The sequence below is a fragment of the Oncorhynchus kisutch genome, linkage group LG1 (assembly GCF_002021735.2).
Source record: "Oncorhynchus kisutch isolate 150728-3 linkage group LG1, Okis_V2, whole genome shotgun sequence".
NCBI lineage: Eukaryota > Metazoa > Chordata > Actinopteri > Salmoniformes > Salmonidae > Oncorhynchus > Oncorhynchus kisutch.
In genome coordinates, this window is record NC_034174.2 from 28,129,126 (window position 1) to 28,153,516 (window position 24,391).

The 24,391-nt window shown below is 39.5% G+C and overlaps 1 protein-coding gene across 2 annotated transcripts in view; it reads right to left on the minus strand.

Moving 5' to 3' along the window:
* The window catches only part of LOC109896606 (immunoglobulin superfamily member 21-like), a 303,882-nt gene that overhangs the window by 20,659 nt on the left and 258,832 nt on the right, over positions 1-24,391 (minus strand). For both annotated transcript variants that reach the window (XM_020490885.2, XM_020490894.2), the window contains exon 5: positions 5,223-5,338. In XM_020490885.2, coding sequence (XP_020346474.1) covers positions 5,223-5,338 — 116 coding nt within the window. The remainder of the gene's footprint in view (positions 1-5,222; positions 5,339-24,391) is intronic.

Sequence of the window (24,391 nt, forward strand, 5' to 3'; positions counted from 1 at the left end):
GGTGATTAGCTCTCCACAGAGGCATTAAAACGTCTTCTGGAGTCAACAAAAGTACTGTATACCAGGGTGATTAGCTCTCCACAGAGGCATTAAAACGTCTTCTGGAGTCAACAAAAGTACTGTATCCTCTAATATTTAGAATCATAGCATGGTCATGTTACAAACACAGACACACTTTCATTCAGTACTTCATGTAAATATATAGTTACTTGTTCCATTTCCTTGGAGACAACTCTCCTTGTCAACCAGTTTCTTAATCATAAATCTAAACTGCCCACTCCTACCACTCAATCTTCATCCAGAAAGGTTGCTTCTTTTGTTACCTCACGTAACCTAACATGAATTTAATGCTTGAACCTCTAAGTGTTTTTGAACTGAGACCCTGATCGTGCTGGTTTAGTAATTATTTATTTTTAAATCAAATCAAATGTATTTATATAGCCCTTCTTCCATCAGCTAATATCTAAAAGTTATGTACAGAAACCCAGCCTAAAACCCCAAACAGCAAGCAATGCAGGTGTAAGAAGCACGGTGGCTAGGAAAAACACCCTAGAAAGGCCCAAACCTAGGAAGAAACCTAGAGAGGAACAAGGCTCTGAGGGGTGACCAGTCCTCTTCTGGCTGTGCCGGGTGGAGATTATAACAGAACATGGCCAAGATTTTCAAATGTTCATAAATGACCAGCATGGTCAAATAATAATAATCACAGTAGTTGTCGAGGGTACAACAGGTCAGCACCTCAGGAGTAAATGTCAGTTGGCTTTTCATAGCCGATCATTGAGAGTATCTCTACCGCTCCTGCGTCTCTAGAGAGTTGAAAAAAGCAGGTCTGGGACAGGTAGCACATCCGGTGAACAGGTCAGGGTTCCATTGCCGCAGGCAGAACAGTTAAACAGTTGAGATGGGACAACATAATCCTCTTGTCTAATTTCACACAGCCTAACAGAGTTAAACAAATCAAAATTCAAAGGTTAAAACATGCTACTAAATAATTTTGAAACGTCAAAATGATCGAGGTTTTAGGGGTTCTGTAAGGCCATATCAAAATGCATTAAGAGTATATAGTGAAAGATTTAGTCAATTAAGCTCTTTTTCTAATTACCAAGAGTCAGATGAACTCATAGACACAATTTGTATGTCTCTTTGTGCAGTTTGAAGGAAATTTGATGAAGGTAATTTAGCCTGCCATTGCTAACTAGCATTAGCGTAATGACTGAAAGTCTACCCGAACAGCTAGCAAGCCTTAACGGACCACTCTCTGTGAATCATCCAATAGTCGTTTATAATAATTAGCATATTTGCCACAGAGCTTCTAACACATCAGCTACAAAGGAGAGCAGAAAGGTAAAACAATTATGGAATTAAAAGTTAAAGGAGAAAGATAGGCTACAACGACCAAGAGGCAACAGGTAGGCTGCTACTTTATATTCTGAATGAAGTTGTTGTTGTTTGTAACTGTGTAGGACAAGAAAGCGCATGCAGTGTAGCTTCTCTCAGTTTGATGCAGTCAAGACAGGTACTACCTAATCATATTGGATGAAAAATAATCTAGTTTTGGAAGCTATTATTCTACTATAGCGTGAGTCGGCACGGTTGGTTGCTATCTCTCGTCTCTCCCTCCTCCTTGTTCCCCATTCTGTCTCACTCGCTCACACTCACCGAAGCCTGCACACACAGCACGGTCCCTGCTAGAGCGTCACCTCTCTGTACCTCCAGTCCCTCACGCTTTATCAGCTCCGGTTAATAAAGTAGCTTATAGAATTTACTTTTCTGCTGCTTCCCTTGCTCGGCTCAGATCGTGTCTAGTTGTCCTCGCATCCATTAGGAACGATTATCTATATTTTAAAAATGTATTCATGCACATCGGGTCCGGATGGGAAAGCCCCAGGTCTATTTCTTGAAAGCCTCTAGTGTGAAGCGGCTAGATGTACAAGTATAAATCCTGGACAGGACACTAGTCTATCGCAGGGCCATCACCACAATCTGTCTCCTTATGTAACATGTACCCTCTATATTACCTTCTATATGTATTTAGACAGAAGATTACAGTCTGACCAAATCCACTCGTAGAATCATCAGTGATTTGATGAGTCATAAAACTCCTGACCAGATCCACTGACACCCATCTTTGAAACCAAATGACTACCCCACTGCATGAGTTGATCCTCTGCATGACCAGAGCTACTCAGGGAGTCTAATGGAAAGACTACAGGCATACATATATTTGGAGAGATGGTCTTTCAGATCTATCTCATTTCTTCCTTCAAGGTTGGGAGAGAAGTCCAGCAGAGCAGGACTGTAATGACTTAAAACCAGCTGTGGGATCATTATAGCAGAGTGTCAGGCAGGCCATGGAATGCACTCATGGGGCTTTATATAGGTGGTCAGTCAGTACCTGAGAGACGGAAATCATGTTCACCTTGTATTCACCTCTCACTGGGTTCATAATTAAATGATTAATGGCCCAGTGGGGACGAACAGCGAGTGGCGCCACTCAAGCAGTGTTCATAGGCTCATAGGCCAGAAGACAGAGAAGCACGTGGCTTCAGCTATCTCTACTACCTTGTCTGCTATCTCAAAAAGTTTAGGGAATAGCAGGGTGTCTAATGGAAATTCCTGGTACAATCATTACTAATTAGTCACTTTGTGATAAGATTAATGATCCAAACTCGGTCTACCCATATGTCCATGTTAGATTTTTTTTTTTAAATAGTCTCTATAATGACTACCTTGCCTGGTGTATTTATATAAATTATGATTCACAAGTCAAACTCTTCCATAGAAAATAATCTCTGCAATCATCCCCTTCTACAACTACACAGAACAAAAATATAAACATGTAAAGTGTTTGTCCCATGTTCTATGAGCTGAAATAAAACATCCCAGAAATGTTCCATATGCACAAAAAGCTTATTTCTCTCAAATGTTGTGCAGAAATGTGTTTAAATCCCTGTAAGTGAGCATTTCTCCTTCATCAAGATAATCCACCCGCCTAACAGGTGTGACTTATCAAGAAGCTGATTAAACAGCATGATCATCACACAGGTGCACCTTGTGCTGGGGACAATAAAAGGACACTCTAAAATGTGCAGTTGTGTCACACAACACAATGCCATAGATGTCTCAAGTTTTGAAGGAGCGTGCAATTGGAATGCTGACAGCAGGAATGTCCACCAGAGCTGTTGCCGGAGATTTTTATGTTAATTTCTCTACCATAAGCCACCTCCAACATCGCTTTAGAGAATTTGTCAGTACGTCCAACCGGCCTCACAACCGCAGACCACGTGTAACCATGCCAGCCCAGGACCTCCACATCCAGCTTCTTCATCTGAGAACAGCCCCCGGACAGCTGTGGGTTTGCACAACCGAAGAATTTCTGCACAAACTGTCTCAGGGAAGCTCATCTGCATGCTCATCATCCTCACCAGGGTCTTGACCTGACTGCAGTCCGGAGTCGTAACTGACTTCAGTGGGCAAATACTCACCTTCGATGGCCACTTGCACACTGGAGAAGTGTGCTCTTCATGGATGAATCCCCGTTTCAACTGTACCTGGCAGATGGCAGACAGCGTGTATGGCATCGTGTGGGCGAGCGGTTTGCTGATGTCAATGTTGTGAACCGACTGCCCCATGGTGGAAGTGGGGTTATGGTATGGGCAGGCATAAACTATGGACAATGAACACCATTGCATTTTATCGATGGCAATATGCACAGAGATAACATGATGAGATACTGAGGGCCATTGTCGTGCCACTCATCACCTCATGTTTCCGCATGATAGTGGCCTGCATACTCACCAGACATGTTAATAAATGCTCTGGATGGACGTGAACGACAGCGTGTTTCATTTCCCGCCAATATCCAGCAACTTCACACAGCCATTGAAGAGGAGTGGGACAACATTGCACAGGCCACAATCAACAGCCTGATAAATTATATGTGAAGGAGATGTGTCATGCTGCATGAGGCAAATGATGGTCATACCAGATACTGACTGGTTTTCTGATCCACGCCCCTGGTATCTGTGACCAACAGATGCATATCTGTATTCCCAGTCATGTTAAATCCATAGATTAGGGCCTAATAAATTCATTTCAACTAACTGATTTTCCTATGTGAACTGTAACTCGGTAAAATCTTTGAAATTGTTGGCATGTTGCGTTAACATTTTTGTTGAGTCTACTTTACCTCCTATCTTTTCAACAATACCTTTCAGAAAACAATGAACAATTATGTACAAGTCTTTATACCACAACATACAGCAGTGGGCTAGTTGTAGAAGGGGATGATTGAAGAGATTATTTATACATGCAGTGGGCTAGTTGTAGAAGGGGATGATTGAAGAGATTATTTATACATGCCGTGGGCTAGTTGTAGAAGGGGATGATTGAAGAGATTATTTATACATGCAGTGGGCTAGTTGTAGAAGGGGATGATTGAAGAGATTATTTATACATGCAGTGGGCTAGTTGTAGAAGGGGATGATTGAAGAGATTATTTATACATGCCGTGGGCTAGTTGTAGAAGGGGATGATTGAAGAGATTATTTATACATGCAGTGGGCTAGTTGTAGAAGGGGATGATTGAAGAGATTATTTATACATGCAGTGGGCTAGTTGTAGAAGGGGATGATTGAAGAGATTATTTATACATGCCGTGGGCTAGTTGTAGAAGGGGATGATTGAAGAGATTATTTATACATGCAGTGGGCTAGTTGTAGAAGGGGATGATTGAAGAGATTATTTATACATGCCGTGGGCTAGTTGTAGAAGGGGATGATTGAAGAGATTATTTATACATGCCGTGGGCTAGTTGTAGAAGGGGATGATTGAAGAGATTATTTATACATGCCGTGGGCTAGTTGTGGAAGGGGATGATTGAAGAGATTATTTATACATGCCGTGGGCTAGTTGTGGAAGGGGATGATTGAAGAGATTATTTATACATGCCGTGGGCTAGTTGTAGAAGGGGATGATTGAAGAGATTATTTATACATGCAGTGGGCTAGTTGTAGAAGGGGATGATTGAAGAGATTATTTATACATGCCGTGGGCTAGTTGTAGAAGGGGATGATTGAAGAGATTATTTATACATGCAGTGGGCTACACATGACTGGAACCTTTCATGTGTACATTAATATTGTTAACAGCGTGAGTTGTCCTATATACTGCACTGTATATGCACTGAACTGCATGTTCAAGTGCATAAATGTGTGACTCACCGAAGGGGCAGGTTTGCCTCCCTTTGCAGTGCACAGTAGAGTGAAGTTCTGGGCCTGGTACCGGCTGAATGGAGCTGGACAGTTCTCTGCCGTAACTGAGATGTTGTTTGGAGGAGCTTTGGAAAGAGAAAGGGACAGGTTAGGCAACAACACATGACAGCTAAAAATGTACTAAAAATGACTAATTATACTACTATTATAAACGTTAAACTCATTATCCTTGACACTGTGTGCTCAGGATTGTTTGTGTCATAAAGCTGTTGGCCAGGGCCCTATGCTGTGTTCAGGATCCCCTGGGTTTCATGCCAGTCTAATGGGGCTGGTTAAAGATATGGAGCAGAGCTCATGCACATCATACAGTATTAGCAGCCCATTGCCTGGCTCTCTCAAGGGAAACCTACAAGCATGTCACAGAAATAGGAAAACATGTGAGCACCACTTTACAGCAGAGAAGAGCAATGGGAATTAAGCTGAGTGAACAGGAAATATAGCCCTTCACATAAATTCAGATGCTTAACATGCAATCCATGTTACACTACACTAGTGCTGGTCTTTTGAAAGCAAATTCCTCAAATAGCGGTCCCTCACTGAATGTGTAGATCAATAATAAACCCATCAAGGGAGATATAGGAGTGGATGACCAGGAGTGTGAAAAGAGGGTGAGTTGAATAAATGGATGAACAATATGAAAATGCAGATGGCGGTCACAGTGACAACATCAGTTGAGGAGGATGAAAGATAGAAAAAAGTGTTGACATCTAAATTTCCTTGCTACTCTGAATGTTTCAGACTTTCCCAGTTGCTGCATCCTCAAGGCTGGCATTAGATATTCTGCCTGCTATATTATCACATAAAGCATTTCCTGTGAATTTGCCTTCACACCCGGCATAGAGGAAGCAGAATATGTCTGGTCCGTTTGGCTTCTCTGAGCCTTTATAGGAAAGAAAAACAGTGTGTGAAACCAGGAGAAGGGGTTAAAAGAGAGCCCAGTGGGAGTTCCACCATGAAACTCTCAATTGATAAGACACGCTTAAAAAGATCCTACATCAGCGATACTGGCCTGGGAATAGAGCCGTTTCATGTGTAACTTTCATATCTAAATCTATTTGGGGGGTTTCAAGCAGACATGCCAAAGCGATTAATTGATTAAAACGAAGGGGGGAAAATGTCTGATGGCCTGAGAGCCTTCTTGTTTCCACACCTCTTAATTGCTTATTGATGGGGGACGTATGGCTGTAAATTAACCTTAGAACACTCCATTAGCTGTCTAACAGAGGTCTGTCTAAAACGGGTATGATTAGCTCTCAGAGGCATCACAGGCCCAGACGGCTAGAGCTCAGAGCCTTACGTTAAATGTACAGTAGCAAAACTGTTATCCACTGCCAGAGCACCATTGACTTCACCAAAGCAAAAGGCTGCATTGCATTACAGAAGGATATTTGAGAAAAACTGGTCATTAACATGCTTTGTTCAATGAGATGCAAAGCCACAAGTCTACTTGGCAAGTCTCTGCCTCTGACAACTTTTTAAACTGAGAGCAGGAAGTTTATCATGACTCTATTCTAACCTCATGGTTAATGCCTAAAACCCTGTGATACGTACGATGAGCCATACATATTGAAGTAAGCCTTGATGAAATATTTTAAATGATTACAAGCAAGACCTGTCATGCATAAACCATGATTTGAAAACACAGCAATAGTTTGTTTAATCCTTTTAAGGATTAAGATAGTTGTTAGATGTGATGTTGGCCTTACATACTCTATTTCATTACATTCCTATGTTTCTTGCACCATTTGTGGAACATTATGGATTCACACTTTGTATCATGAATCTTCATCATTTCACCTCATCAGTTCTGATGTAATTGTTAACTTCTTTCTGCATTTCACACTTCCTGTTTTCAGAATGAAACTGGGATTCTCTACTGCATGGTACAATATTTACTTCATGTAAAAAGATGTGGCATGTGCAAAATCCATAGCAGCTAAGTTTCCTAGGCACACGTAAACATTGGTTAACTGATTTCATACAAAAAAAAACTACATCCCTGTGTTGTGTAAGAAATTGTGTAAGAAAATTGCATTGTGTAAGAAAAATCCTTTACACTTTGAAGAGGATGTCAATGTCTTTGACAGCTTCTTCTCTGTAAAGCGTCATTTTCTATTGCTATGCAGTGACACGAGCTGCTTTACTTTGTATCTGTGCATCCTGACTGCTACAGCCTCTGTAGCCATCTCTATCACTGCATTACATACAAAGGCAAAGCCAGGAAGGACATATTTGAGACTACGTTTGAGAGGAGGCCTGGGAGGAGAATCAAAGGACAGAGGCTCTCAAGTCCAGGATATTCATCTTATCAAACACTACATTTGAAAGTGTTTGTATGGTAAAACTCTGCTCTGCATTCAATTGCTCCGCCAAGGCCAGCCTTCAAAGATGCAGCCCTTTCTCCTACATCTATACACTAAAGAAATCTCAAATTAAAGTGGAAACCATTTATTTTCCTTTCTCAGTCAGCTCAACTACAGAACAGTTCATACCACTAACAGTCCAAGCCCCCCTCTCCCTCCTCCATCTTGCTCTACACCCTCAAGCACCATTACCCTGCTCTCTTTTTAAAAAATAACAGCAAATTGGATTGGAGAGTGTGTAGAGCAGAACCACATTTAACAGAGCTCACTGGGGACTTCTCTCCCAGGCCTGATAATTAAGGGAATTAGTGCTCAGGAGACAGTTGTGCGAACAAGGCAGCATCCCAACATCTCCTTTTACTCAGCACACAGGTCTCAAGTTCACATCTCCAGGGTATGGGGGAGAAAGGACAAAAGGAGAAGGTCCCTAGGTCTTTCTTGGCTCCTTTTCACTGAAAGTAATTTTGTAATAACTATTTAATGGAATTGTACTTTTTAGTCATGTGCTCAAGAGTAATCAATCCAAATAATCAGTCCCAAAGTAATCAGTCCAAATGTCTGCATGACCTTTCATTTGTTTCGGTCTGCCAAGAGATTGTTGGAGGCATTGTCCTACGTGGCTTGATCAAAATCATATTCAGATTACCTTCTTGACAAATCAACCTCAACAGCTCTCTGTCATTGATGGTGATGGTCTACTTGTCAGAGTATAGGGCATTCTGACTACAAGTAGCAGCCTGAATATTATATCATTATGTGATTAAACATGATCTATTATTGACACTGGATTTCGAGTAGATCATCATTTTGTCTCCACATTCCATAGCATGTCCCAAGTTTCCATATAATCTAATTTAAGTAACATACCCCGGTAAGTGGCAATTGATGCTAAAATGCAACCCTTGCGTAAAGCTATTATGGCAGACTTAGAAACTTTTTTTATTTTAATTCCTATGAATATTTAATATGGATACATGCACAGTACTCATACCTGCTAATAAATCATGCATGTATGTCACAGAGAGATTTGCAGGTGATTTGAGAGATCTAGGTGAACCCTAAATGGAGGGGAAGCGCTTCATTTCCCCGTGCCACAGACCATGCTTCTACTGCTGGTCTACAGAACAGACTGCAATAGGAACATTGAGCTGTGCTTGCAGGTTTAAATATAACACCACCATGAAAAGGAACAGAGGGAGAAGTGAGACATACAAAGACAATGTACAATGTTAATTTGATGATGAACTTTCAGTGGGAACAACCCACCGGAATGAAAACACTTTCCACCCCAAAAGAAAGGCTGCATCCATTATTAATTTAGCAAACTGACACAACGTAATACTTGCATCTGGTGTCAGACCTTCCTCTGACGCAAAAACGAGGTAAGGTATACAGAAAATAGAAATGTCTCTATACTTTCACGCAGATTCAGAGAAAACATTCTTAACACTTTGAGTCAAAGGGAAGGCAAAAATACTCATATTCCATTCCATACATATTCCAATGTGTCTCTATAGAAATACATTTCTTCTCACAGCACCGTGTGTGGGGGAGACGCTTAGATGGTGAGAGCATCACTATAGCAGACAATGAAGCATAGACAGGAGTTCATGTTACAGGTAATTGGCTATTGTAACCTATCAACAAACAGCAAAAGCTATTTTCTAATAACTGACACTAGTTCTTTACATGGCACCTACTATTCACTTAAGATCTAAGAAAACTCATATACTGTAGTCCGCCTCCACACCAACAGTCACTCTCTCAATGCGAAAGCACAATGTAGCCTAGATAGAGTGGGGCTAAGTGAGTCAATGACAGGAGACGACTTTGCCAAACTGCTTGCTTACAGAAGTTTGAGAAGTCACCCACTTGGAAGGGATACGATTGAAGGCAGAAGATGGAAGGCAGCCTAAAAAACAATCAAAGCCAAGTCCTCTCTAGGGGGTAAGAGACACGTTGAAATAAGTGCTGGCGAGAGGCTCCAAGACCTAAGACTGCTCCTTTGAAAGCAGTACCAGGAGATAAAAGACACTGAAATGCTTTTTAATCACTTTTCCATTGTGCTTTCAGCATTTACATTTACCCCCGTCCCTTTCATTTTCATTCATCATTACTGGGCTGTCAGCTCTTATCGCGTTGTCCCACCGCTAACCAAACAGGAACAAGGAGCAGGAGGAAGGGGATGAGGGACTCCTTCAACTCTGGTGACTGTCAGGAAGAGGAAGAGGATGACACACAGACAAAAGCTTGTGTCACTTTGAACAAGTTCCTCAGTTAGAAAGTCCATTAATCAAACCAAACGCTGCTGAAAATGCAGCATGCACACATACATAGTAGCTTGTGAGTGCATGTGTGCATATGGTTTCATAGATATTCATTGCTGTCAGCCCAGTCCTACCTGCTGTCTGCAGTGTTTGGACGTATCGTGGTGGCGATGTCTCTGTCGGAGAAAGAAAGCTCTATAGACTTATTATAATTTTTTTATCCGTTGTTTCTTAAATATGCCACCTTGGACTGATTAGTCTTAGCCCTTCAGAGCAAATCTTTCCAAAGTTTCCCCCCAAAAATGTGCAGAAACTTTTACAAAGGAAGGCTTTCTTTCACTAGGGAGCGATTTGCGCATTTAAGCTCAATTGAGAGATGCTCTGTTTTCTCCCTCTGGTCCCATACGATAGGCAATAAGATATGTCATGGCTGTGTATAGCTTTACTGTCACTCCACTCTCCCGTGCCTGCAGCTCTCCGAGGGTAAAAACCAGCCATGGACTTAGAGCCCTGTGCATATAATGAGGACATGGGGGACATAAGAGAGGATTTCTCTAGCACGGCTCTAAGGCTGGGTTCAGAAGGGACAAAAGGGAAGGTTTTTTTGGTGTAAAGCGTAGAGTGGCAGATGGGCACCCACTACCCGGCACAGTGTCAGTAATGCTTTGACTGGCACCCTCATCCCTAAAGTCTCTTTTCCCTTTCGGGTGGGGAGGGTTGGAGGAAGCTATGCAATCTGCTTTGACTTGGCCCCCATTTACCTCTGGCCTAGTCCCCTTCTCTTGTGGGTAATTTACAGGGCCCAGGCCTGCCGGCTCCTTTAGGGCTCCCTGGTGCCTGGTGTGTCACAGACAAATTGGTTGATCAGTGTGATTGTAATGCCTGGTTCAGATGCTTTTTTTATTACACCTAATTTACCGACCAAGCAGGGAAGAATGGGGCCATAAAGTTATACGAGGCCAAAGAGATTCAGACGAGGCAGTGGAGTATCCATCATTTAATTCTCCACCATTGGCCCCTGACCATATGAGCAATCCCTAAAGAAGTATTTGAAAGAGTCTACATCAAATGCCCTCAGCTAGACAGCCACAAGCTCCCCAACTGTCGGCAAGTAGTATACACAGCCTTCGAGGACAGACAGGCCGAGGAATTCATATTTCAAACTGACAACGCCTGGGGGTTTGATGGGGAACAGACATGAACTCATAACAATGACAGATGGATGACCATGCAACCAACCATTTGGCACACCACATCATTTCAACATAGAAATTTGGTAATAAGTTGATCAATGAGATTTCAAACTTTATTCACCTATTCAAAAAGCCAGCCAGACGTTTGTTGAATTCCCAATGTGTTATTACCATTTGAAAGCACAACAAAGTTCAAATGGGAATACAATGTCAGATATTTTGTATTTATACCACAACTTCTTCGGGGTAGCCCCCCTTCTTCTCAATTTCCGCCTAAAGACATACCCTCATCTAACTGCCTGTAGCTCAGGCCCAGAAGCAAGTATATGCATATTTTTGGTATCATTTGAAAGGAAACACTCTGAATTCTGTGGAAATGTGAATTGAATGTAGGAGAATATAACACAATAGATCTGGTAGAAGAAAATACAAGGAAATAAACACACGTTTTCTGTTCTTTATTGTTGCTGCATCATCTTTCAAATGACCAAGAACAGCCAAACATACAGATAGGATGCTGAGGATTATTTGAATGAAGAACATAATATGGAAACAATAGCTGAGCAAAGTTTTAGATAGATAACTTCCGAAATGAGCGAGCTACATGACATTGAGCATGAAGTCACCCAGGTGTCCCACACACATGTACCCAAATGTACCCAAGTGGCTGAATTGGTACAGTGATGCATTTTGAAGGAAAGAACTATATACAAAATACATAAATGCTATTCTAACGCACACCCCAAAAATATATATAAAACATATTTTAAAAATAACAAGGGTAACTATTTACACATTTTCTATTTACAATAATGTGCAGACCCTCAGTCCTCTACACAATATTGTGCAGCTGTTGCCATGGCCCATAGCAGTCTCTTTCTGCTGTAAAGCAGAGGCTTACTGAACAGGTGGTGCTGGTGATGGGGCATTTCCTGTGACAAAGGGCACAACGACGTCTCCCTACTGTGCCCTTTTTGCCCTGAGGCACATTCATGCCCGCAGAGATGAATCTGGGAAGGTGAACACCACTGGTTGGAGCAGAAGGGACAGAGATAGAGGGGACAGAAGGTGCTACAGTGGACTTGCTGTAGCTAGCAAGCTCCTGGATGAGCAGCTCCCTGAAGGCTAGCTGTGAGATGGGGGGCTGTCCACAGCACTTGGCCATTTCCTTCTGGAGGATGAAGGCATTCACCACAGCAATGTCAATGAAATGATAGACAAATGTATTGTACCATTTCGTGGTCTTGTGGAGAACATTGTAGTACCCTATCAATTTCTTCGATAATTTGGGTAACATCTGTATATCTAGACTTTGTCTTCGCTTTTCCTGATTTATTCGCCATAATTTAAATATATAGATGTGTACTCACTATGTACTGCTATGCGTAACACTCGTGGCTCCGTCAAGTAGGATTATCAATGGGGAATGAACCTCCTTTACGCCAGAGTTTACGACAAAGGCTGGTCTTCGAACGTATAACCATTACATATTGCCATTTACCTCAGCTCATTGGCTATCTTCCAAGCTAGATTTCAAGATGATCAGTGGTCATTGGGCCAAAATACAGTCAATCAACGATAGACCGCTCCTACCATTGGTGAGCAATGAGGTCATTGATTGGTGTCTTCAAATCGGTTTGTTTCGGTCAATACGTCCCAGAAAAGAGCCATCAAGTGTGATTCTGTTACTACCATACAGAGGATTGCAATGAAACCAACCATGACTGGATAAACGTGTGTTTAGTGTGTGTATTTACCATGAATGTTTCATCCAAAGTTGAATGAGACGGAAATCACGACGCAAGCGTTTTACAAATGTTTCATGTTAGGCTATAAAACTGGATTTTATCAAACAAAACTAACATTCACTGTGGAGCTAGGACAATTGGCATTGCCAACGAGGAATATTTTCAAAGGTAAGAGATTTATTTTATTGTTATTTCTGACTTTTGTGACGCTAATGCTTGGTTGGAAAACGCTAGTAATACTTTTGTTAGCTGGGTGCTCTCCTCGGACAATCGCATGGTTTGCTTTTGACGTAAAGCCTTCTTGAAATCTGACACAGTGGCTGGATTAATAAGATGTTAAGCTTTGAAATGATGTAAAACACATGTATTTACAAGAAATGTTAATATTACAAATGGTGTATTTAGAATTTTAGAGCTCTGCAATTTCACTGGCTGTTGGCCAGGTGGGACGCTACGCTCCCACTGGTGCCAGAGAGGTGTTATCACTGTGCTTCATCCAATAGCACAACCAAATGACCAGGATTGCAGTTGAGATTATTGTGTAAATACATAGTGCAAGTGAGCAATGCTGTTCGAGATTCTGCACAGATTATTATAAGAACTTGTGAAGATTTTTGTTAAGCTCTCCACCGACCTGTGATATTTGCATGCTATCTTGAACATGCACTCTTTCTATGATGACATTAGAATACGTGTATAGTCACTGTAGGCTAACCTGTGGCCATGGATGTGTTACTCATTTTAAGGTTGAATAAATACTGTGACATTAGTTTGTAAAATAGTCTTAACTTTAGGCTATTTACTTTATTACAAAAGTAATATTTAATTGTGTTTGGTTATTAATGCAACCAAATACCAAAAATTGAAAGTATATCTAGTGCTTTGATCATTTCATCTGAGCCACTGGCTTAATACTATTCTTTAACTATTATTTTTGGGTTAGTTGGATGTGTGAATCCAACATATCATATGTTAACAAGTTAATAGGCTATTTACTGTATTCCAAAATTAATGTTAAATTGTGTTTGGTTGTCAACACAACCAAATATCAACATTTGAAGGAAATATTGTATATTTTGTGCCCCTAACTTAGTCTGGCTTTAATTCCAGTTTGTCTACGAATTAAAAATAAATATGTTGGATTCACGTCTCCAGCTCAACCAATAATCAAAGTTAAAGAATAGTACTAAATCTAATCTAATCAAACATTAAATGCACTTTAAATTAAATATACTGTATTTGATTTAGTCCTATTCTTTAAATTTGATTCTTGGTTGAGATGGAGAAGTGGATCCAACATATAATGATTGACTACATTTGAAATAAACCAAAGCTTGAAATCCTAGGCCTATTTGTACTGTCCATTTTTAGGTTAATCCTGGAATGAATTGAAACAATAGCTCTTGATGACTTTGCAAATGCTATATTTATTTCAATCTCTTCATTCAAAGACTCAATCATGGACACTCTTACTGACAGTTGTGGCTCTTTTGTGTGATGTATTGTTGTCTCTATCTTCTTGCCCTTTGTAATGTTGTACCATATTTTGTGCTGCTACCATGTTGTTGCTATGTTGTGTTGCTACCATGCTGTGTTGTTAAGTGTTGCTGCCTTGCTATGTTGTTGTCTTAGGTCTCTCTTTTATGTAATGTTGTGTTGTCTCTCTTGTTGTGATGTGTGCTTTGTCCTATATTTATATTGTATTTATTTAAAACATTTAATCCCAGGCCCCCGCCCTCGGAGGAGGCCTTTTGCCTTTTGGTAGGCCGTCATTGTAAATAAGAATTTGTTATTAACTGACTTGCCTAGTTAAATAAAGGTAAAAAATAATAACAAATATAGGCCTAAATAGTATAATTGATGACATATGACTTATAGATTATGGTTATATTTAATTTGTTCTGTTGGAATGACTTTGATAGCAACAGTGACTATATTTAGTCATTAAGAGATCTCTCAATAATCATTCTAACGATAGCACATTGGTAGTAGTCAGTGACAAATATCAAAGCTATGCTGGGCTTGGATCCCTGGATGGGAGACCAAATGAATAGCAGTTAGATCAACTCTCCAGTAGGAGGTGCTGCCCAGCCGTATTTTTTTCTGGTAGAGGATATAACGTTAAAGATCTGACTTTGTTTCAAAGGTAAAAATTGAACATATTTTATACAAGGTTGGTCTATGTTGAAAATCAGATGCAATTATGACACCTTCCACCCTCAAAACAACAGTTTATGTTCATTACTTTTCCACGTAGATTCCATGTCACAATACGATGACAAATTACATTGAAACAACGTTGATTCAACCAGTTTGTTCTCAGTGGGAAGAGTTATTTTCAAAACTAGGAATATTGTACCCCAAGAACCTGTTTAAAAAAACATAGTATGAAAATCGTTGGTGGTTTAGTAAGTGAAATAGGGAGAAGGTAATATTAAAAAGCTTTTTGAGTGGATGTCTGTGTAACTGCCTCAACAGTATTGTGGACCACAAATGTTGTTTCCCCTCTGTAAGCAAATAATTAATTTAATGATAATGGAAACGTGGCTTAAGATTTCCCATTTTTGTTTGTGGGCGTGTGTGTGAGTGTGTGTGCGTGTGCATGTATGTGTGTGTGTGTAAAGCATATAAAGGGGTGAAGTCCCCGTAGGTGATGTTGGCAACACTGATTGGAAACTCTGCCAATTCTACCTCTCACTGGTTGCCCACAATAACCAAAGAGCTGTGTGAAACAACCTCAAAGACCAGTGAAATAAATGGCCTATAAAATATTTACACTTTAGAATTCACTAATATAGTTAGACCTTCTAAGCTAAGCCTTTGCTTGTTTTTTCCTCTGACTTAACCTATTCCTTTCATTGAGAGTTGAGAGACGCGAATAAAGAAATGTTTCCTATATACTGTACAGCCTCCATACAGTAGCCTACTGTATACTTAACTTCTAGCGACTGCTTCCTCTTACAGTATCTCTCTTTTAAAACTTGTTATGGCTGCAATCCCGATATCGGGGTAAGTGTCATCAACAACCGCTGAATAGCATAGCGCATTCAATAAATATTACTACAAATACTTATATTCATGAAATCACAAGTGCAATATAGGAAAACACAGCTTAGCCTTTTGTTAATCGACCGGTCGTGTCAGATTTTGAAATGATGCTTTTCAGCGAAAGCAATCCAAGCGTTTGTGTAAATTTATTGATCGCACTACAAAACATTAAGTACACTTAGCATCAGGCAGCTTGGTCACGAAAATCAGAAAAGCAATCAAATTAATCGTTTACCCTTGATGATCTTCGGATTTTTTCACTCACGAGATTCCCAGTTACACAACAAATGTTCCATTTGTTCCATAAAGATCATTTTTATATCCAAAATACCTGTTTGTTTGTCGCGTTATGTTCAGAAATCCACAGGAAAGAGCGGTCATGACAATGCAGACAAAAATTCCAAATAGTTTCCATAATGTCCACAGAAACATGTCAAACGTTTTTTATAATCAATCCTCAGGTTGTTTTTAAAATATATAATCGATAATATATCAACCGCAAATGTTTTTCAGGAGAGGGGAAAACAATGGCTGTCCAAATTCTGTTGTGCGAGCAAAACTCATGTGACCACTTGAGTTTGTTATCGATGTTATCGTTCTGGCTCAATTTTCAAAATAAAAGCCTGAAACTATGTCTGAAAACTGTTGACACCTTGAGGAAGCGATAGGAAAAGGAATCTGGTTCATATCCCTTTAAATCCAGCAAAGGGAGGCTATGGAACATGGAGTTTTCAAAATAGAAGCCACTTCCGGTTTTGATTTTCCTCAGGTTTCGCCTGCAATATCAGTTCTGTTATACTCACAGACAATATTTTGACAGTTTTGGAAACTTTAGAGTGTTTTCTATCCAATACTAATAATAATATGCATATATTAGCAACTGAGACTGAGGAGCTGGCCGTTTACAATGGGCACCTTTTCATCCAAGCTACTCAATACTGCCCATGCAGCCATAAAAAGTAAAAATTACACTATGTTTTCTCATTGATTATATTATGGAATAATGGATGCACTGAAGCCAAAAACTGACGTACAGTGTTCATATTTTCATACATATTTTAATAAAATCCATAGGAAAACCTGCAATGAAGAGATATACATTTATCAAATCGATTAATAGCCTAAGATACAGATGTAGGATCCTAATTTTATCCAGTTTGCTACAGCAAGAAAATAATCCTGCAACAACAGCAATTATGAATTATGATGTGGATTATAATTAATGGACATTTTTGTAAGGGTTGATACACTTTTCATTAGGGGAAATCCAGTCGGAAATGTCAAATTGGAAATTTTGCAGGAATATTCTCAGCAACAAAATAGTGATCAAATTAAGATCCTACATCTGTATGCATTGGCAATCTGTCAAATAAACCACAGCAATGTGAAGAGAGTGTGCCTATCTGTCTGCAAATCAACTGTTCACTTTAGATCCAGCACTCCCCCTCTTGCATAACATCACTGACTGTTCAGCCTGGAAGCTACCTTCTTTTTGTAATCAGGATATGAAATGGAAATTATTATTATAATAACAATAATTGTAATAATTATTGTAGTTACTAATTTAAAAAAAGAGTTCAGCTTTACTCTTTCTCAATTCCCGAATGGCTACATGTATTTCTTTGCCAAAAATACCTATTCCATCCTGAGAAGCTCTATATCTGGTTAGATCTGCATGTTTCTGGGTTAAGTCGGGGGCAATGTTGCCTACATCTAGTCTAGGGAGGGATGGGGGTTACAACATAAAATGTGCATGGGAATTAATTCGTAAGCATGGAAATCCATTCATGAATTCTTCATGGGGATATTTTCCATCTGTATCCAGAGTATTTCACAAGGATGCTGTAGTGGTATTGGGATGGGCTTGTTATGATGCAAATAGCACATTGTGTTGGGGCCTGAGAGAGGCTCTGTTTATTTAGGCCTACTAACTGAAATTCTGGACCTCTTAGAAAAACAGGAAACAAGGAAAGAACAAATAATTATTCCCAAGTATCTTTGTTGCTGATATGTTTTAGAAGAAGCCAACACAGGGGAATTAATGAAAGGAAACAAATGAAGGGATTTTGTCATCATCAACCCCTTCTCAATCAAAAACATTTCCATTTTCCACTTGAGATGTTTCACTCTCAGCAGATTGCCAAACATCCTAAATTGAATCTGTAACGTTTGCCTCTGGACATGAGACACTTTGTTTCAAGGGTGCCTTTCATTGCTCAACTACTTCAGAATTTAATCTCCCAAGTGAGCCTTTTATTGTGATAAACCCAGTGGCTATGGTAGTATTGGCAATGCTATAATAGTAAAAAAGCAATGGAGACGAAAAGCAATGAGATGTTGAGCAGGTAAAAATGTGTAGGAACAGGAAAATAAGGAAAATCTCACTAAAGTACATTCCTATGTGATTTGTGCATTTGTGTGTGTGCCTGTGTATAAAGTATGAGACATGATAAAGGCTCTTTGATGTATTCTGAGACGGAGCAAAAGCTTCATTACATGAGTCTCTGCTTATATTATGAGCCACAGCATGTCCTGTTCTTGTAGGCAATACTGACATCCTGTGAATAATAAAACATCAGTGTAATATCAGGAACAGGGGTCACCAGCACATTCTCTGTGCAATTACCACTTTATATCCACACCCCACCCTTAGTTAGTGCCAACATATATATATTTTTAAATCACAGGAGTTTAGTATGTAAGCTTGTCAGACAGACAAATGGACAGACAAATGGATGTTTCCACACCTTACTCCCCTTACTGCTATAGAAGACAACCTATGGCAGTAGGAGAGGACAGAACCAAACAAAAGGACATTGAAAACCATGTGACCTTAAGCTTTCACAGAGAAAGTATTACATTAGATTGAGGCTTCAAGGCCACTTTTACTTCCTGGTGACAATAGGTTGAGACTAGAAATTACATGATGCACTGTAATGAGTATGCCTAATACATACACTGTGTTTGATCAGAAGGTCATGAATTTGCATTGACATGCCTCCATATGAACCTGTCTGTCAGTGGTTGTGATTAAAGGCTGGCTACAGTCCCCGGTCTATCTCTGATACAACATGCCATTAGGATGACCAGATTGCTCTGATGCACCCTGGCGGCAGTAGAGTTGTTGAGGGGTTGTGTGTCCTTTAAATTTCTTAGATATTAGGTTTTGTAGTGGAATTGTTAGATATTACCTTAGTGGATATCTAGTGTGGAATTGTTAGATAATGCTGCACTGTCAGATCTAGAAGCTTAAGCATTTCGCTACACTCACAATAACATCTGCTAACCATGTGTATGTGACCAATAAAATGTGATTTGATTTGATTAAATGTAGTCATTTGTCACTCATTAGATGCTACTCCTCTACTCACTACGGGGTCAACACAGGCCAGGCCTGACTTTCTCACGCAGTCCACTTTGTTTGTTCTTTTCAAGGGGATAATATATCAAAGGAATAATTACCATCATCCTCTCATGCATTACAAATGGAACATGGAAATTATACCTCTCGAGTTGACATGAGTCATCAGAAGAGAGCTTCAGAGAACGACGTGTAATTTGGGTTTGACTTTCTTTAGATAATGATCCACTACCCTTATGTTTGGTCACTGATATAGTCAGATTCATTCTCTGATGATTCAGTCTAGCCTCTTAGGTCAGATCATCCAAACACAAACAGATTGTCACACAAGGCTAAAGGTGCCCTTCACATTGCTGGCAATTGAATCTAAAAACAGTCCTAGTTTCACGGACCACAGTGAACACCCATACGGACAACTGTGTGGATAAGGATTCTTCATACGTCCATTTATGTCTATATAGTACGTCTTAATAAATTACACCAATACCTGGCTGATACATTAACATTGTGTCATCTGTCACTTGGCAGTAGGACTAAAGTCATGCCATTAATAATATATGGATGATTCTCAAGTGTCTGTGAAATCAAGCTAGATATAAATCTGCTACGTAATTACCTGTCAAAAGATGATGACAATAAATCATTAAGCTATGAGGAGAATTGCAGTCTGGAAATTAAATTGACTTTTTGATTTGTCATCTAAAACTTTCAAATGCATAATATTAGCTACTCTGGTTTAAAGGTTAACATTAAATACATGATAAATGGTAATCTTCACCTCTCCTTGATTTCATTGAACAGGGTCTGTCAAATTCATGATATTCTGTTTGGAGAAAGAAGAAAAACAGGACCATTTAATGGATTACTCCATGTATTTCTCTTCAGATCAGTAGAGCAGAAAGCCAGGACAGAGACAACCTCTCACGTCCTAACAGAAATAGCCTGGCTATAATTGTAAATCAGGTTGTGAGCCTTTTTCTATTCAACAGTCATTCAGTCACAATAGGTTAGAACAAGTGAGAATATGCTCTCGGGCAAAGTCACAGCAAGTGCCAAGTTTAAGAGTCTTCATTACATAGAACACGATATCATTTATGGAGTCGGGTTACTGTTCAGGGGCAATCTGACAAACATATTGACTTTGACACACTTGAGGCTGCAGATATTCTGCACCTACTTTCCATTATGCCGTAATCTGATTTAGGAGGTACCTTGGCTCAGTAGAAAGCTACCTTCATTTCTGCACCTCATAAACTTTTGGTATCAACATTTGGGTGAAGGTGTTTCAATTCTCAAACAGAAACAGAAATCATATGTATTTTTACCATGCCATAAATTGACTATAATATGGTATAATAAAATATGTAGAGATTTTCAGACTTATGGTTATGCAAGAATATTACAGAGCACATTAGTATCCCTTTGTTATTCAATATTTGGTCAAGTGTGGATATGTGGCATGCAGACACAACTCTTTAAAACCACTATATCATGTTCTTATGGTTGGTATGTACCATACAGCACATTAATAATGCACTAACAGTAATTATCCTTCATAAGTACATGCAAATGGTTGCTCATTGACATTTCCTGCTAAGCTCACTATAAGTGACAGAGTTTGTGAAAGTTGTAGTGAGAGGCTACACATGAACGACATGAATGTGATAGATAAAAGGCCGCAGAGTTGTTCTCCCATGAGGAGTCATTACAAATCTCTCACTCCAGCACGGCTTGGCAGTTACAGTCCAGACATCTTGTACATGGCTTTTCCATTTAGGCAATTAAAAGATCTGCAGACCCACAGCCACTACTCGTAGCCTAACTTGATGCATTCCAGAAGAGAAAAGAAAGGTCCCAAATCCAGGCTGAATTTCCCTTTCTCATTTCCCCCTTTCGTTTCCCTCACCTATTTTGTATTCAAGTTTAGATAAATGGGCATAGTGGGAAGAAATCCACTCGATACATGCTCATGGGCTGCCTTTAGTGCAGCCAACAGAGATGAATGTGGAATCTCTAAAAGCTAAGACTACCGTGAAGGGGCGCTCAGCAACGCTCCAAAATGTCTGCCACTTTTCCCTCTCAGATGGGCCATACCAAGTAACACTTACAAGCTCAGGATGTTTGACAGGGACTAGGAAGTGAACATCTGATTACAAACTCTTACCACAATAGTTAGTAATAGTTATGCCCTCAACTATGCCCCTATTATCGTATAGTTGTGCTGGCAGTGCCACGTAAAGACCCATCCAATGAAAACCTACCACACCACATTCTAATGCCAACACAACAATATCACATGGTTGGATTTATCTCTGAAATCTGTCAATAACAAATTAAGACATTTCCTGACAATGTACAATTTTGTTGAACTTGTAGAACTGAGCGATTAAATGTTTATATAATATATATATTATTAAACAACTAATTGACCAACGTATTTATCAACGCACCGTTTCTTCAGAGAGAAATCCTATAAAGCATGAGAGAAATAAAATCGAAAACAAACTGTGTGATGCTGTAAGGAGTTGTAGTTTTCAATAGGCAAATATTCAAACTAGTTCAGTGAAGAAAACATGGTAATTAATTACAAGAAAGTTGGATTTCATTATTACTGAAACAGGACCCAAGTGCTAAATATAAAGATCCAGTCCATTTAAAAAAATTGGAGGCCCCCTTACATTTCAGTGTTGTGATGCAAAAATTCTAGCAAAATGCATAGCACATAGAATTAAAAAGTTATTTTCGGATATGATTCATCCTAAACAGACAGTTTTTTTTACATGGATGATACATTGGAGATACTAAACTCGTTTATTTTCCGCAAATTTAACATGTGAAAATATTTGTGTGAACATAACAAGATTCAACAACTGAGACAAAAACTGAACAAGTTCCACAGACATGTGACTAACAGAAATTGAATAATGTGTCCCTGAACAAATCAAAAGTAACAGTCAGTAACTGATGTGGCCACCAGCTGTATAGTACTGCAGTGCATCTCCTCCTTATGGACTGCATCAGATTTGCCAGTTCTTGCTGTGAGATGTTACCCCATTCTTCCACCAAGGCACCTGCAACTTCCCGGACATTTCTGGGGGGTCCCAGACATGCTCAATGGGATTGGTCCAGTGACGGTGGGTTTGTGGGTGGGTTTGTGCCCATAGGTGATGTTGTTGCTGGTGATGTTTGGTGAGGACCTGCCTTACAACAGGCCTACAAGCCCTCAGTCCAGCCTCTCTCAGCCTATTGCGGAGAGTCTGAGCACTGACTGATGGAGGGATTGTGCGTTCCTGGGCAGTTGTTGGGAAGTTGTTGTTGCCATCCTGTACCTGTCCCGCAGGTGTGATATTCAGGTGTGTTGATCCTGTGCAGGTGTTGGTACACATACTAGGATGATCAGCTGTCCATCCTGTCTCCCTGTAGCGCTGTTTTAGGCATCTCACAGTACAGACATTGCAATTTATTTCCCTGGCCACATCTGCAGTTCCCATGTCTCCTTGCAGCATGCCTAAGGCACATTCACTCAGATGAGCAGGGACCCTGTGCATTTTTTGTTGTTGGTGTTTTTCAGAGTCTGTAGAAAGGCCTCCGTAGTGTCCTACGTTTTCATAACTGTGATCTTAATTGCCTATCGGCTGTTAGTGTCTTAATGACTGTTCCACAGGTGCATGTTCATTGATTGTTTATGGTTCATTGAACAAGCATGGGAAACAGTGTTTAAACCCTTTACAATGAAGATCTGTGAAGTTATTTGGATTTTTACAAATTATCTTTGAAAGACAGTGTCCTGAAAAAGGGACGTTTCTTTCTTGCTGAGTTTACAAGACAAGTACTGAAAACAATAGAACTCTATGAGAAATCTGGGAAACCAGGCCTGGTATTCTTAACTGATTTTGAAAATACTTTTGATAAAGTATGACTGGAATATATATATAAATGCCTGAAATATTTCAAATTTGGAGAATAACTTATACAATTGGTTAAAGATATGTATAGTAACCCTAGGTGTAAAATACTTCTCAGAATTTATTAAACTGTCAAGAGGGGTAAAACAAGGTTGTCCACTCTCTGCATATCTATTTATTATGGCCATCGAAATGTTAGCTATTTAAATCAGATCCAACAATAATATGAGCGCTAGAGATCCAGGGCATAAAAACAAAGGTGTCATTGTACGCTGATGATACATGTTTTCTTTTAAATCCACAATTTGGTTCCCTCCACAGCCTCATAGAGGATCTAGATACATTTTCTAATCTCTCTGGATTACAACCAAATGATGATGAGTGTACTATATTACGTGTTGGATCACAAAAAAATGTAACTTTTACATTACCGTGTAATTTACCTGACGGTGTCTGACGTTGAAGTGGACATACTCAGCATTCATATTCCAAAAGCAAGAAATTATCTCACTACAACACATTTTTATAGAACATTAGCATAAATAGATAAAATCTTGCTACCATGGAAAGGAAAATACCTGTCTATTTGTCCAAAAAGCACCCTGATTAACTATTTAGTCATATCCCAGTTTACCTATTTGCTTATGGCCTTGCCTAAACCTGGCGACTTGTATTATATGAGCAAAAAATATTCAAAAATAATTATTTAGAACGGCAATCCAGACAAAATTAAACGGGCCTATTTATGAATTCAGAGGGTAGAAATTATTAAATATTAAAACATACCTCTCACTAAAGGCTTCAGTCATACAAAAGTTATTATTCAATCCGAAATGGTTCTCTAGCAGATTAGTGAGAATGTTTCACCCCATGTTCAAGAATTGCCTTTTTCCCTTTATTCAGATTACAACCTCTCACTTTTGGTTATTTGAAAATTGGTTGCAATTTGAGTTTAATCCACCAGAAAAGACAGAAAAAAAGAATTTAACTCAAAGATACTAATTGATAAAAATAAAAAACATTATTTTTGGAAAAAACTGTACAATCTTTGTAAATGATACAATAAATAGGACTGGTGGAGTTATGTCACACATGCAGCTAACAAAAATATACACTGGGGCAAAAAAGTATTTAGTCAGCCACCAATTGTGCAAGTTTTCCCACTTAAAAAGATGAGAGAGGCCTATCATTTTCATCATAGGTACACTTCAACTATAATAGACAAAATTAGGA